Genomic DNA, 15109 nt, shown 5'->3' on the forward strand with positions numbered 1-15109 from the left:
CGGGCACGGTGTACCCATTATAGAAAACCTCCGGGCACGGCATACCCATTACAGAAACCCTCCGGGCACGGCATACAAATTATAGAAACCCTTCGGGCACGGCATATCCATTATAGAAACCCTCCGGACACGGCGTACCCATTATAGAAAACCTCCGGGCACGGCATACAAATTATAGAAACCCTCCGGGCACGGTGTACCCATTATAGAAAACCTCTGGGCACGGCATACAAATTATAGAAACCCTCCGGGCACGGTGTACCCATTATAGAAAACCTCCGGGCACGGCATACCCATTACAGAAACCCTCCGGGCACGGCATACAAATTATAGAAACCCTTCGGGCACGGCATATCCATTATAGAAACCCTCCGGACACGGCGTACCCATTATAGAAAACCTCCGGGCACGGCGTACCCATTATAGAAAACCTCCGGGCACGGCATACCCATTACAGAAACCCTCCGGGCACGGCATATCCATTATAGAAACCCTCCGGGCACGGCATACCCATTACACAAACCCTCCGGGCACGGCGTACCCATTATAGAAAACCTCCAGGCACGTCATACCCATTATAGAAAACCTCCAGGCAAGGCATACCCATTATAGAAAACCTCCGGGCACGGCGTACCCATTATAGAAAACCTCCGGGCACGGCATACCCATTATAGAAAACCTCCGGACACGGCATACCCATTATAGAAAACCTCCGGGCACGGCGTACCCATTATAGAAAACCTCCGGACACGGCATACCCATTATAGAAAACCTCCGGGCACGGCATACCCATTATAGAAAACCTCCGGGCACGGCGTACCCATTATAGAAACCCTCCGGGCACGGCATACCCATTATAGAAAACCTCCGGGCACGGCGTACCCATTATAGAAACCCTCCGGGCACGGCATACCCATTATAGAAAACCTCCGGGCACGGCGTACCCATTATAGAAAACCTCCGGGCACGGCGTACCCATTATAGAAACCCTCCGGGCACGGCATACCCATTATAGAAAACCTCCGGACACGGCATACCCATTATAGAAAACCTCCGGGCACGGCGTACCCATTATAGAAAACCTCCGGGCACGGCATACCCATTATAGAAAACCTCCGGGCACGGCATACCCACTATAGAAACCCTCCAGGCATGGCATACCCATTATAGAAAACCTCCAGGCACGGCATACCCATTATAGAAAACCTCCGGGCACGGCGTACCCATTATAGAAAACCTCCGGGCACGGCGTACCCATTATAGAAAACCTCCGGGCATGGCATACCTATTATAGAAAACCTCCGGGCACGGCGTACCCATTATAGAAAACCTCCGGGCACGGCGTACCCATTATAGAAAACCTCCGGGCACGGCATACCCACTATAGAAACCCTCCGGGCACGGCATACCCATTATAGAAAACCTCCGGGCACGGCGTACCCATTATAGAAAACCTCCGGGCACGGCGTACCCATTATAGAAAACCTCCGGGCACGGCATACCCATTATAGAAAACCTCCGGGCACGGCATACCCATTATAGAAAACCTCCAGGCACGGCGTACCCATTATAGAAAACCTCCGGGCACGGCATACCCACTATAGAAACCCTCCGGGCACGGCATACCCATTATAGAAAACCTCCGGGCACGGCATACCCATTACAGAAAACCTCCGGGCACGGCATACCCATTATAGAAACCCTCCGGGCACGGCATACCCACTATAGAAAACCTCTGGGCACGGCATACCCATTACAGAAACCCTCCGGGCACGGCATACCCATTATAGAAAACCTCCGGGCACGGCGTACCCATTATAGAAAACCTCCGGGCACGGCGTACCCATTATAGAAAACCTCCGGGCACGGCGTACCCATTATAGAAAACCTCCGGGCACGGTGTACCCATTATAGAAAACCTCCGGGCACGGCGTACCCATTATAGAAAACCTCCGGGCACGGCGTACCCATTATAGAAAACCTCCGGGCACGGTGTACCCATTATAGAAAACCTCCAGGCACGGCATACCCATTATAGAAAACCTCCGGGCACGGCGTACCCATTATAGAAAACCTCCGGGCACGGCGTACCCATTATAGAAAACCTCCGGGCACGGCGTACCCATTATAGAAAACCTCCGGGCACGGTGTACCCATTATAGAAAACCTCCGGGCACGGCGTACCCATTATAGAAACCCTCCGGGCACGGCATACCCATTATAGAAAACCTCCGGGCACGGCGTACCCATTATAGAAACCCTCCGGGCACGGCGTACCCATTATAGAAACCCTCCAGGCACGGCGTACCCATTATAGAAACCCTCCGGGCACGGCATACCCATTATAGAAAACCTCCAGGCACGGCATACCCATTATAGAAAACCTCCAGGCACGGCATACCCATTATAGAAACCCTCCGGGCACGGCGTACCCATTATAGAAACCCTCCGGGCACGGCATACCCATTATAGAAAACCTCCGGGCACGGCGTACCCATTATAGAAACCCTCCGGGCACGGCGTACCCATTATAGAAAACCTCCGGGCACGGCATACCCATTATAGAAAACCTCCGGGCACGGCATACACATTATAGAAACCCTCCGGGCACGGCATACCCATTATAGAAAACCTCCAGGCATGGCATACCTATTATAGAAAACCTCCGGGCATGGCATACCTATTATAGAAAACCTCCGGGCACGGCATACCCATTATAGAAAACCTCCGGGCATGGCATACCCATTATAGAAAACCTCCGGGCACGGTGTACCCATTATAGAAACCCTCCGGGCACAGCGTACCCACTATAGAAACCCTCCGGGCACGGCATACCCATTATAGAAACCCTCCGGGCACGGCGTACCCATTATAGAAACCCTCCGGGCACGGTGTACCCATTATAGAAACCCTCCGGGCATGGCATACCCATTATAGAAAACCTCCGGGCACGGCATACCCATTATAGAAAACCTCCAGGCACGGCGTACCCATTATAGAAAACCTCCGGGCACGGCGTACCCATTATAGAAAACCTCCGGGCACAGTGTACCCATTATAGAAACCCTCCGGGCACGGCGTAACCATTATAGAAAACCTCCGGGCACGGTGTACCCATTATAGAAAACCTCCGGGCATGGCATACCCATTATAGAAAACCTCCGGGCACGGCGTACCCATCACAGAAAACCTCCAGCACGTCATACCCATAAAAGAAAATCGTACCATCAGGGGTCATACTGGGACTTGTGCACAGATATATCAGCACCCCCATAATGAATACCCCCCTAGTAACCTTCGCGCTGCAGCGTGCGCCCCCTCTCTCCTTTATCAGGGCAGCAGAGAGTGGCCGCACAGCGACAGCCGCAGATCTCGTAATCCACAGACTGGAGGCTTAATGTAACATCTGGGCCCGGAGAGCAGCTGGGCACAGAGACCACCAATGGCCGAACACCACAGGACGGCAGCGTCATCCGCGGCTGCTACAAGCCTTGTTCAGGGCTTTTTCTACAGCGGTCGCAGATGTTGTCAGAATTAGGTTATGGCAGAAAGGTCAGAAAATCGTCACCGAGAGGAGAAATCCCCCTCATTGCACTGAGAGATCTGAGGGGTGAACCGGACAGATGCCCCCAACCTGCAGGATGACCCAGTGTCCTTCCCGGGCCGCCAGCTCCAGCGCCTGCTCAGCGACCACCTCCTGCCCCTGCCCCAGAGACACGTTATGTAGGTTCCGGCTGTCAAATGTGTAACCCAGCTTTCTCCCTGAGAACAGACATAGAAAAAGACGTGAGCGGCGAATAACAGTATCACTACACATACTGCATTATACTCCAGAGCTGCACTCGCTATTCTGCACTCACTGTGTACATACATTACATTACTGATCCTGTATTATTCTCCAGAGCTGCACTCACCATTCTGCACTCACTGTGTACATACATTACATTACTGATCCTGTATTATACTTCAGAGCTGCACTCACCATTCTGCACTCACTGTGTACATACATTACATTACTGATCCTGTATTATTCTCCAGAGCTGCACTCACCATTCTGCACTCACTGTGTACATACATTACATTACTGATCTTGTATTATTCTCCAGAGCTGCACTCGCTATTCTGCACTCACTGTGTACATAGATTACATTACTGATCCTGTATTATTCTCCAGAGCTGCACTCACCATTCTGCACTCACTGTGTACATACATTACATTACTGATCTTGTATCATTCTCCAGAGCTGCACTCACCATTCTGCACTCACTGTGTACATACATTACTGATCCTGTATTATTCTCCAGAGCTGCACTCGCTATTCTGCATTCACTGTGTACATACATTACATTACTGATCCTGTATTATACTTCAGAGCTGCGCTCACTATTCTGCAGTCACTGTGTACATATATTGCATTACTGATCCTAAGTTACCTCCTGTATTATACTCCAGAGCTGCACTCACTATTCTGCTGCTGCAGTCACTGTGTACATACATTACATTACTGATCCTGAGTTACCTCCTGTATTATACTCCAGAGCTGCACTCACTATTCTGCTGGTGCAGTCACTGTGTACATACATTACATTACTGATCCTGAGTTACCTCCTGTATTATACTCCAGAGCTGCACTCACTATTCTGCAGTCACTGTGTACATACATTACTGATCCTGAGCTACCTCCTGTATTATACTCCAGAGCTGCACTCACTATTCTGCTGGTGCAGTCACTGTGTACATACATTACTGATTCGGAGTTACCTCCTGTATTATACTCCAGAGCTGCACTCACTATTCTGCTGGTGTAGTCACTGTGTACATACATTACATTACTGATCCTGTATTATTCTCCATAGCTGCGCTCACCATTCTGCACTCACTGTGTACATACATTACATTACTGATCCTGTATTATACTTCAGAGCTGCGCTCACTATTCTGCAGTCACTGTGTACATACATTACATCACGTTTTCATCTCTACCTTGTTTCTCGACATCTTTCAGGGGGTCGACCCCCGGAGATAAGATGAAGAACATTGGGGTACTCGGCCCGGACTCCTCGTAGGATGTAGCAAAGTCCAGCGATCGCCCCACGACGTATTTGCTGCCCAGTTTTGCCTCCACAAAATCCCTGGAAGTAAAGAGACAGTGACAGTATCACCCCTGTAGTGGCTTTCTCGGGGTTCGGGCTGTGAGCGCTCGGCTGTGTGGACAATCTGCAGAGATTACAGAGGAGACGTTACCTGAGAGCGAACAGCAACGCAGCAGAAATACGGAAACACTACGAAAGTAGCGCACTAATGTCTGTGACTGGGGAGGAGTGGAGCAGCCATAATCTGCGTACAGCCGGGCTCTGGGTACAGCCGGGCTCTATGTACAGCCAGGCTCTGCGTATCGGGCTCTGCGTACAGCCGGGCTCTGGGTACAGTCGGGCTCTGCGTATAGCCGGGCTCTGCGTACAGCCAGGATCTGCATACAACCGGGCTCTGCGTACAGCCATGATCTGTGTACAGCCAGGCTCTGGGTACAGCCGGGCTCTGCGTACAGCCATGATCTGTGTACAGCCAGGCTCTGGGTACAGCCGGGCTCTGGGTACAGCCGGGCTCTGCGTACAGCCGGGCTCTGCGTACAGCTGGGGCTCTGGGTACAGCCGGGCTCTGGGTACAGCCGGGCTCTGGGTACAGCCGGGCTCTGGGTACAGCCAGGATCTGCGTACAGCCAGGATCTGCGTACAGCCAGGATCTGTGTACATCCATGATCTGTGTACAGCCGGGCTCTGCGTACAGCCGGGCTCTGGGTACAGCCGGGCTCTGCGTACAGCCGGGCTCTGCGTACAGCCAGGATCTGCGTACAGCCAGGATCTGCGTACAGCCAGGATCTGTGTACATCCATGATCTGTGTACAGCCGGGCTCTGCGTACAGCCGGGCTCTGGGTACAGCCGGGCTCTGCGTACAGCCGGGATCTGTGTACAGCCGGGCTCTGGGTACAGCCGGGATCTGGGCACAGCCGGCCACTGGGTACAGCCAGGCTCTGGGTACAGCCGCACTCTGTGTACAGCTGGGCTCTGCATACAGCTAGTCTCTTGATACAGCCATCCTCTGGGTACAGCCAAGCTCTGAGAACAGCCGGGCTCTGGGAACAGCCGGGCTCTGGGTACAGCTGGACTATGAAAACAGCCAGGCTCTGAGTACAGCCATGCTCTGGGTACAACTGGACTCTGGGTACAGCCAAGCTCTGGGTACAACTGGGCTCTCAGAACAGCCGGGCTCTGGGTACAGTCGGGCTCTGAGAACAGCCAGGCTCTGGGTACAGCCGGGCTCTGGGTACAGCTGTGCTCTGAGAACAGCCATGCTCTGTGTACAGCCGGGCTCTGAGAACAGCCATGCTCTGTGTCAGGCCAAGCTCTGGGTACAGTCGGTTTCTGAGAACAGCCGAGCTCTGGGTACAGCCGGGCTCTGCGTTACAGCCGGGCTCTGCGTTACAGCCGGGCTCTGCGTTACAGCCGGGCTCTGGGTACAGTCGGGCTCTAGGTACAGTCGGGCTCTGAGTACAGCCATGCTCTAGGTACAACTGGGCTCTGAGTACAGCCATGCTCTGGGTACAAATGGACTCTGGGTACAGCCAAGGTCTGGGTACAACTGGGCTCTCAGAACAGCCGGGCTCTGGGTACAGTCGGGCTCTGAGAACAGCCGGGCTCTGGGTACAACTGGGCTCTGGGTACAGCCAAGCTGTGGGTACAGTCGGGCTCAGAGAACAGCCGAGCTCTGGGTACAGCCGGGCTCTGAGAACAGCCGGGCTCTGGGTACAGCCGGGCTCTGAGTGCAGCCATGCTCTGGGTACAACTGGCCTCTGGGTACAGCCAAGCTCTGGGTACAGTCGGGCTCTGAGAACAGCCAGGTTCTGAGTACAGCCATGCTCTGGGTACAATTGGGCTCTGGGTACAGCCAAGCTCTGGGTACAACTACTGGGCTCTGGGTACACCCAAGCACATGGGTACAGTTGGGCTCTGAGAACAGCCGGGCTTTGGGTACAGCCGGGCTCTGAGAACAGCCGCGCTCTGGGTACAGCCGTGCTCTGGGTACAGCCGGGCTCTGAGAACAGCCGGGCTCTGAGAACAGCCGGGCTCTGAGAACAGCCGAGCTCTGGGTACAGCCGGGCTCTGGGTACAACCGGGATCTGGGCACAGCTGGCCTCTGGGTACAGCCGGCCTCTGGCTACAGCCGGCCTCTGTGTACAGCTAGTCTCTTCATACAGCCCTCCTCTGGGTACAGCCATGCTGTGCGTACAGCCAAGCTCTGGGTAGAGTCGGGCTCTGAGAACAGCCAAGCTCTGGGTACGGGCTCTGCAAACAGCCAAGCTCTGAGAACAACTAGGCTCTGAGAACAGCCGGGCTCTGGGTACAACTGGGCTCTGGGTACAGCCAAGCTCTGGGTACAACTGGGCTCTGGGTAAAAGCCAAGCTGTGGATACAGTCGGGCTCTTAGAACAGCCGGGCTCTGAGTACAGCCGGGGTCTGAGAAGAGCCGGGCTCTGGGTACAGTCAGGCTCTGAGAACAGCCGGGCTCTGGATACAGTCGGGCTCTGAGTACAGCCATGCTCTGGGTACAACTGGGCTCTGGGTACAGCCAAGCTCTGGGTACAACTCGGCTCTGGGTACATCAAGCTGTGGGTACAGTCGGGCTCTGAGAACAGCCAGGCTCTGGGTACAGCCGGGCTCTGGGTACAGCTGTGCTCTGAGAACAGCCATGCTCTGTGTCAGGCCAAGCTCTGGGTACAGTCGGTTTCTGAGAACAGCCGAGCTCTGGGTACAGCCGGGCTCTGCGTTACAGCCGGGCTCTGCGTTACAGCCGGGCTCTGGGTTACAGCCGGGCTCTGGGTACAGTCGGGCTCTAGGTACAGTCGGGCTCTGAGTACAGCCATGCTCTAGGTACAACTGGGCTCTGAGTACAGCCATGCTCTGGGTACAAATGGACTCTGGGTACAGCCAAGCTCTGGGTACAACTGGGCTCTCAGAACAGCCGGGCTCTGGGTACAGTCGGGCTCTGAGAACAGCCGGGCTCTGGGTACAACTGGGCTCTGGGTACAGCCAAGCTGTGGGTACAGTCGGGCTCAGAGAACAGCCTAGCTCTGGGTACAGCCGGGCTCTGAGAACAGCCGAGCTCTGGGTACAGCCGGGCTCTGAGTGCAGCCATGCTCTGGGTACAACTGGCCTCTGGGTACAGCCAAGCTCTGGGTACAGTCGGGCTCTGAGAACAGCCAGGTTCTGAGTACAGCCATGCTCTGGGTACAATTGGGCTCTGGGTACAGCCAAGCTCTGGGTACAACTACTGGGCTCTGGGTACACCCAAGCACATGGGTACAGTTGGGCTCTGAGAACAGCCGGGCTTTGGGTACAGCCGGGCTCTGAGAACAGCCGCGCTCTGGGTACAGCCGTGCTCTGGGTACAGCCGTGCTCTGGGTACAGTCGGGCTCTGAGAACAGCCGGGCTCTGAGAACAGCTGAGCTCTGGGTACAGCCGGGCTCTGGATACAACCGGGATCTGGGCACAGCCGGCCTCTGGGTACAGCCGGCCTCTGGGTACAGCCGGCCTCTGTGTACAGCTAGTCTCTTGATACAGCCCTCCTCTGGGTACAGCCGTGCTCTGCGTACAGCCAAGCTCTGGGTAGAGTCGGGCTCTGAGAACAGCCAAGCTCTGGGTACGGGCTCTGCAAACAGCCAAGCTCTGAGAACAACTAGGCTCTGAGAACAGCCGGGCTCTGGGTACAACTGGGCTCTGGGTACAGCCAAGCTCTGGGTACAACTGGGCTCTGGGTAAAAGCCAAGCTGTGGATACAGTCGGGCTCTTAGAACAGCCGGGCTCTGAGTACAGCCGGGCTCTGAGAAGAGCCGGGCTCTGAGAAGAGCCGGGCTCTGGGTACAGTCAGGCTCTGAGAACAGCCGGGCTCTGGATACAGTCGGGCTCTGAGTACAGCCATGCTCTGGGTACAACTGGGCTCTGGGTACAGCCAAGCTCTGGGTACAACTCGGCTCTGGGTACATCAAGCTGTGGGTACAGTCGGGCTCTGAGAACAGCCAGGCTCTGGGTACAGCCGGGCTCTGGGTACAGCTGTGCTCTGAGAACAGCCATGCTCTGTGTACAGCCGGGCTCTGAGAACAGCCATGCTCTGTGTCAGGCCAAGCTCTGGGTACAGTCGGTTTCTGAGAACAGCCGAGCTCTGGGTACAGCCGGGCTCTGCGTTACAGCCGGGCTCTGCGTTACAGCCAGGCTCTGGGTTACAGCCGGGCTCTGGGTACAGTCGGGCTCTGGGTACAGTCGGGCTCTGAGTATAGCCATGCTCTAGGTACAACTGGGCTCTGGGTACAGCCAAGCTCGGGGTACAACTGGGCTCTGGGTACAGCCAATCTGTGGGTACAGTTGGGCTTTGAGAACAGCCGGGCTCTGGGTAAAGTCGGGCTCTGAGAACAGCCGGGCTCTGGGTACAGTCGGGATCTGAGTACAGCCATGCTCTGGGTACAACTGGGCTCTCGGTACAGCCAAGCTCTGGGTACAACTGGGCTCTGGGTACAGTCAAGCTGTGGGTAAAGCTGGGCTCTGCATACAGCCGGGCTCTGCGTACAGCCAGGCTCTGCGTACAGCCAGGCTCTGCGTACAGCCAGGCTCTGCGTACAGCCAGGCTCTGCGTACAGCCAGGCTCTGTGTACAGCCGGGATCTGGGTACAGCCGGGATCTGGGCACAGCCGGCCTCTGGGTACAGCCAGGCTCTGGGTACAGCTAGTCTCTTGATACAGCCATCCTCTGGGTACAGCCATGCTCTGCGAACAGCTGGGCTCTGGGTACAGCTAAGCTCTGGGTACAGTCTGGCTCTGACAACAGCCAAGCTCTGGGTACGGGCTCTGCAAACAGCCATGCTCTGGGAAGAGTCGGGCTCTGGGAACAGCCGGGCTCTGGGAACAGCCGGGCTCTGGGTACAGTCGGGCTCTGAGTACAGCCATGCTCTGGGTACAGCCGGGCTCTGAGAATAGCCGGGCTCTGGGTACAGTCGGGCTCTGAGTACAGCCATGCTCTGGGTACAACTGGGCTCTGGGTACAGCCAAGCTGTGGGTACAGTCGGGCTCTGAAAACAGCCGGGCTCTTGGTACAGTGGGGCTCTGAGTACAGCCAGGCTTTGGGTACAGCCAAGCTCTGGATACAACTGGGCTCTGGGTACAGGCAAGCTGTGGGTACAGTCGGGCTCTGGGTACAGCCGGGCTCTGGGTACAGCCGGGCTCTGCGTTACAGCCAGGCTCTGCGTTACAGACGGGCTCTGCGTTACAGCCGGGCTATGCGTACAGCTGGGCTATGCGTACAGCCGGGCTATGCGTACAGCTGGGCTCTGCATTACAGCCGGGCTCTGCGTTACAGCCGGGCTCTGGGTACAGCCGGGCTCCAGGTACAGCCGGGCTCCAGGTACAGCCGGGCTCCAGGTACAGCCGGGCTCTGCGTTACAGCTGGGCTCTGCGTTACAGCCGGGCCCTGGGTACAGCGGGGCTCTGCGTTACAGCTGGGCTCTGCGTACAGCCGGGCTCTGCGTTACAGCCGGGCTCTGGGTACAGCCGGGCTCTGCGTTACAGCTGGGCTCTGCGGTACAGCCGGGCTCTGGGTACAGCCGGGCTCTGCGTTACAGCCGGACTCTGGGTACAGTCGGGCTCTGGGTACAGCCGGGCTCTGCATACAGCCGAGCTCTGCGTTACAGCTGGGCTCTATGGTACAGTCGGGCTCTGGGTACAGCCGGGCTCTTCGTACAGCCGGGCTCTGAGTACAGCCGGGCTCTACATTACAGCTGGGCCCTGCATTACAGCTGGGTTGTGCGTTACAGCCGGGCTCTGGGTACAGCTGGGCTCTGGGTACAGCTGGGCTCTGCATACAGCCGGGCTCTGCGTTACAGCTGGGCTCTGCGTTACAGCCGGGCTCTGGGTACAGTCGGGCTCTAAGTACAGCCATGCTCTGGGTACAACTGGGCTCTGGGTACAGCAAAGCTCTGGGTACAACTGGGCTCTGGGTACAGCCAAGCTGTGGGTACAGTCGGGCTCAGAGAACAGCCGGGCTCTGGGTACAGTCGGGGTCTGAGAACAGTCGGGCTCTGGGTACAGTCAGGCTCTGAGAACAGCCGGGCTCTGGGTACAGCTGTGCTCTGAGAACAGCCAGGCTCTGAGTACAGTCGGGCTCTGAGTACAGTCGGGCTCTGAGAACAGCCGTGCTCTGTGGATAGCCGAGCTCTGGGTACAGCCGGGCTCTGGGTACAGCCGGGCTCTGCGTACAGCCGGGCTCTGCGTACAGCCGGGCTCTGAGTACAGTCGGGCTCTGAGTACAGTCGGGCTCTGCGTACAGCCGGGCTCTGCGTACAGCCGGGCTCTGCGTACAGCCGGGCTCAGCGTACAGCCGGGCTCAGCATACAGCTGGCTTCTGCATACAGCCGGGCTCTGGGTACAGCCAGGCTCTGCGTACAACCGGGTTCTCCATACAGCCGGGCTCTGGGTACAGCTAGTCTCTTGATACAGCCATCCTCTCGGTACAGCCGTGCTCTGTGTACAGCCAAGCTCTGGGTACAGCCGGGCTCTGAGAACAGCCAAGCTCTGGGTACGGGCTCTGCAAACAGCCATGCTCTGGGAACAACCGGGCTCTGGGAACAGCTGGGCTCTGGGAACAGTCGGGCTCTGGGTACAGCTGGATTATGAAAACAGCCATGCTCTGGGTACAACTGGGCTCTGGGTACAGCCAAGCTCTGGGTACAACTGGGCTCTGGGTACAGTCGGGCTCTGAGAACAGCCGGGCTTTGGGTACAGCCAAGCTCTGGGTACAGCCGGGCTCTGGGTACAGCCGTGCTCTGAGAACAGCCGGGCTCTGGGTACAGCCAAGCTCTGGGTACAGCCAAGCTCTGGGTACAGCCGGGCTCTGAGAATAGCCGTGCTCTCAGTACAGCCAGCTCTGGGTACAGCCAAGCTCTGGGTACAGTCGGGCTCTGAGAACAGCCTGGCTCTGGGTACAGCCGGGCTCTGAGAACAGCCATGCTCTGAGAACAGCCGGGCTCTGGGTACAGCCAAGCTCTGAGTACAGCCGGGCTCTGAGAACAGCCATGCTCTGAGTACAGCCAGGCTCTGGGTACAGCCAAGCTCTGGTTACAGTCGGGCTCTGAGAACAGCCGGGCTTTGGGTACAGCCAAGCTCTGGGTACAGCCGGGCTCTGGGTACAGCCGTGCTCTGAGAACAGCTGGGCTCTGGGTACAGCCAAGCTCTGGGTACAGCCGGGCTCTGAGAATAGCCGTGCTCTCAGTACAGCCAGCTCTGGGTACAGCCAAGCTCTGGGTACAGTCGGGCTCTGAGAACAGCCGGGCTCTGAGAACAGCCATGCTCTGAGAACAGCCGGGCTCTGGGTACAGCCAAGTTCTGGGTACAGCCGGGCTTTGAGAACAGCCGTGCTCTGAGTACAGCCAGGCTCTGGGTACAGCCAAGCTCTGGTTACAGTCAGGCTCTGAGAACAGCCGGGCTCCGGGTACAGCCATCCTCTGGGTACAGTCGGGTTCTGAGAACAGCCGTGCTCTGGGTACAGCCATCCTCTGGGTACAGTCGGGTTTTGAGAACAGCCGTGCTCTGCGTACAGCCGGGCTCTGGTTACAGCCAAGCTCTGGGTACAGTCGGGTTCTGAGAACAGCCGTGCTCTAGGTACAGCCGGCTGCGCAGAATGCTCCCTGACTTTCCATTGTTTATGCTGTCAGTAGACATTGGTATAGGACCTTTCCTGCTGGATTTTTCTCTCTCCCTTTTGGACCCAGCAGGAGCTCGCCTTCCACCCAGGTGCTGATTATCAGCATTATCTTGGTGCTTATATACCCCTTCCTTCCTTGGACTAGTGCTGGTGATATTATTCAGTTCATTCAGCTCCAGTTGCAAGCAGATGGCTTGTACTCCTCTGTAGTATTATTGCAGAATCTTTGCTGAACTTCTACCTGAGTCATATGTAGATAACTAGTTCACGCTTTTTCCCTGTGTGTCCTCCTTGCGCTATCTTTAGTGGTTAGTGGGGTTGATGAAGAGCTCACCCCACCCATTCCCTATTTAGGGTCTTGCACTAGGGATATCTAGGGTCAGGTATCCGGCTCAGTGCATAGGTGTGGAACCTATCTAGGGTGGTGAGGGACCCCAGGGACCAGGGGTAGGTTTGGTCAGGGGTCACCATCTCCTCTTTCCCTATACACGAGTTTCCCTTCCCTTTCATGTCGCTTGGTTCTTCCCCGTACGTAGAGTGACCGGGTCTCACCTGACGGCGTAGGTCATGCGGTCGGGGCGCAGCGCCCTCATCATGCACAGCCTCTGCAGGGCACTTTTGTTCTTCCATTCCTGGGGGAATTTTTCTTTCTCTGGACATTCGGATTCTACAAATTTCTTCCAGCGTTTGGCCGATCCTTCTATGTCTCGGTCCAGGTTCCGGAACTCGTCCATGGTTGATAGAGCCTGCGGGGGAGGGGGGAATGATGAGTGTAAGAGGGGCGCTCCACATGTGTGCTCATCCTGCGGGGGACGTCCTGTGCCGATATATACAGTGGGGGACGTCCTGTGCCGATATATACAGTGGGGGACGTCCTGTGTCGGTATATACAGCGGGGGACGTCCTGTGTCGGTATATACAGCGGGGGACGTCCTGTGCCGGTATATACAGCGGGGGATGTCCTGTGCCGGTATATACAGCGGGGGACGTCCTGTGTCGGTTTGCACAGCGAGGGGACGTCCTGTGTCGGTATGCACAGCGGGGGACGTCCTGTGCCGGTATGCACAGCGGGGGACGTCCTGTGCCGGTATGCACAGCAGGGGACGTCCTGTGCCGGTATGCACAGCGGGGGACGTCCTGTGCCGGTATGCACAGCGGGGGACGTCCTGTGTCAATATATACAGCGGGGGGATGTCCTGTGTCAATATATACAGCGGGGGACGCCTCATTAGTACCGTACCCACCTTGATGCCTCCCCAGGACTGGTTGGAGAGGAAGTCCACGGGGCTGCTGAGGCCGGGCTGAGCCGGGTACCGCAGGAGAAAGTCGAGCTCCGCGGGGTTTATCTCTTTACTCATGAGCAGGATCTGCAGGACAGAGGGGGAGACGTTCCTGCTTGGTTAGTTTCTGGATGATCGGACGGTCAGTGTCGGAGTGTTGGACCCGGTACCTGGAAGGCGAGCTGTGCGGTGTAGGTCAGCTTGTCACACTCGAACAGCCCCCGGGTGGTGTACTGGAACACGGAGAAGGTGATGCTGTCGATCAGGTTGGTGACTCGCTGCTTCAGCACCTCGTCCATCGGCGCCTTCTGCACGGCCTGCTGGAAGACCACGCTGAACGCCTGGGGGGGAGACAGCGCCCGTGTTATAGCGGATCTGTCACTTTTCTGTGCTGCCACACGAGGTGATCTTTGGGGGGTTCTGACCTTCAGGGAGAACTGGTACATGGGGTGGATCTTGTTGAGGTCGTTCATGATGAAGTAGAGCAGCGAGGCACGGGCGGCGGCCGGGCGATAGTGCTCCCGGGCCTCGTTCAGCTTCACCTCGGTCACTTTGGCCTCTTGAACCTGCAGGATAAAACACCTTAGAATTGTCTTCTGCGTCTTGGAGAGACTCTCCGGGAACAGAGGTGCAGTTGTCTCGCCTTCTCCTCGATTTCGGCCGCCGTCTTCTTGGTGATCTCCAGGTTCTCCACCAGCTCTACGTCACCGAGGAAGTTTCCGGAGGCGGACGACAGGCGGGACAGCAGGTTGTCCTCCAGGGTCTTCAGGGTGATCTTGAACCCGTTCTGCTGCTTCGTCAGATTGGACTGGGGGTAAAAAAAAAAGAAAGTGAATAAATCCTCCCATCCTGCCTATCTAGGCTCCAGCAGCAGCTATTCTTCCAAGCAATCCTTCACTTATGACATCTGAAGAGATCGCTACTGATATTTCATATTTTCAGCAAGCAGACAAGCAAGATGTCACTCAGGAGTGTACTGCACTGACATCTAGTGGTGAAATAGGAAAACTGCAAGCTTTTTTATCATTTTATAGTCGCCATCATGATCCAGGAGCGATGGCATCCTCTCCCCCCTCCCCACCAC

General features: G+C 56.4%; 1 protein-coding gene across 1 annotated transcript in view; it reads right to left on the reverse strand.

Moving 5' to 3' along the window:
- Positions 1-15109, reverse strand: part of DNAH9 (dynein axonemal heavy chain 9) — a 324201-nt gene that overhangs the window by 14879 nt on the left and 294213 nt on the right. Inside the window, 7 exon segments of the mRNA XM_075351461.1 lie at positions 3635-3762; positions 4985-5133; positions 13298-13491; positions 13990-14112; positions 14196-14366; positions 14451-14591; positions 14669-14833. Coding sequence (XP_075207576.1) covers positions 3635-3762; positions 4985-5133; positions 13298-13491; positions 13990-14112; positions 14196-14366; positions 14451-14591; positions 14669-14833 — 1071 coding nt within the window.

The sequence above is a fragment of the Anomaloglossus baeobatrachus genome, chromosome 5 (assembly GCF_048569485.1).
Source record: "Anomaloglossus baeobatrachus isolate aAnoBae1 chromosome 5, aAnoBae1.hap1, whole genome shotgun sequence".
Taxonomy (NCBI): Eukaryota; Metazoa; Chordata; class Amphibia; order Anura; family Aromobatidae; genus Anomaloglossus; species Anomaloglossus baeobatrachus.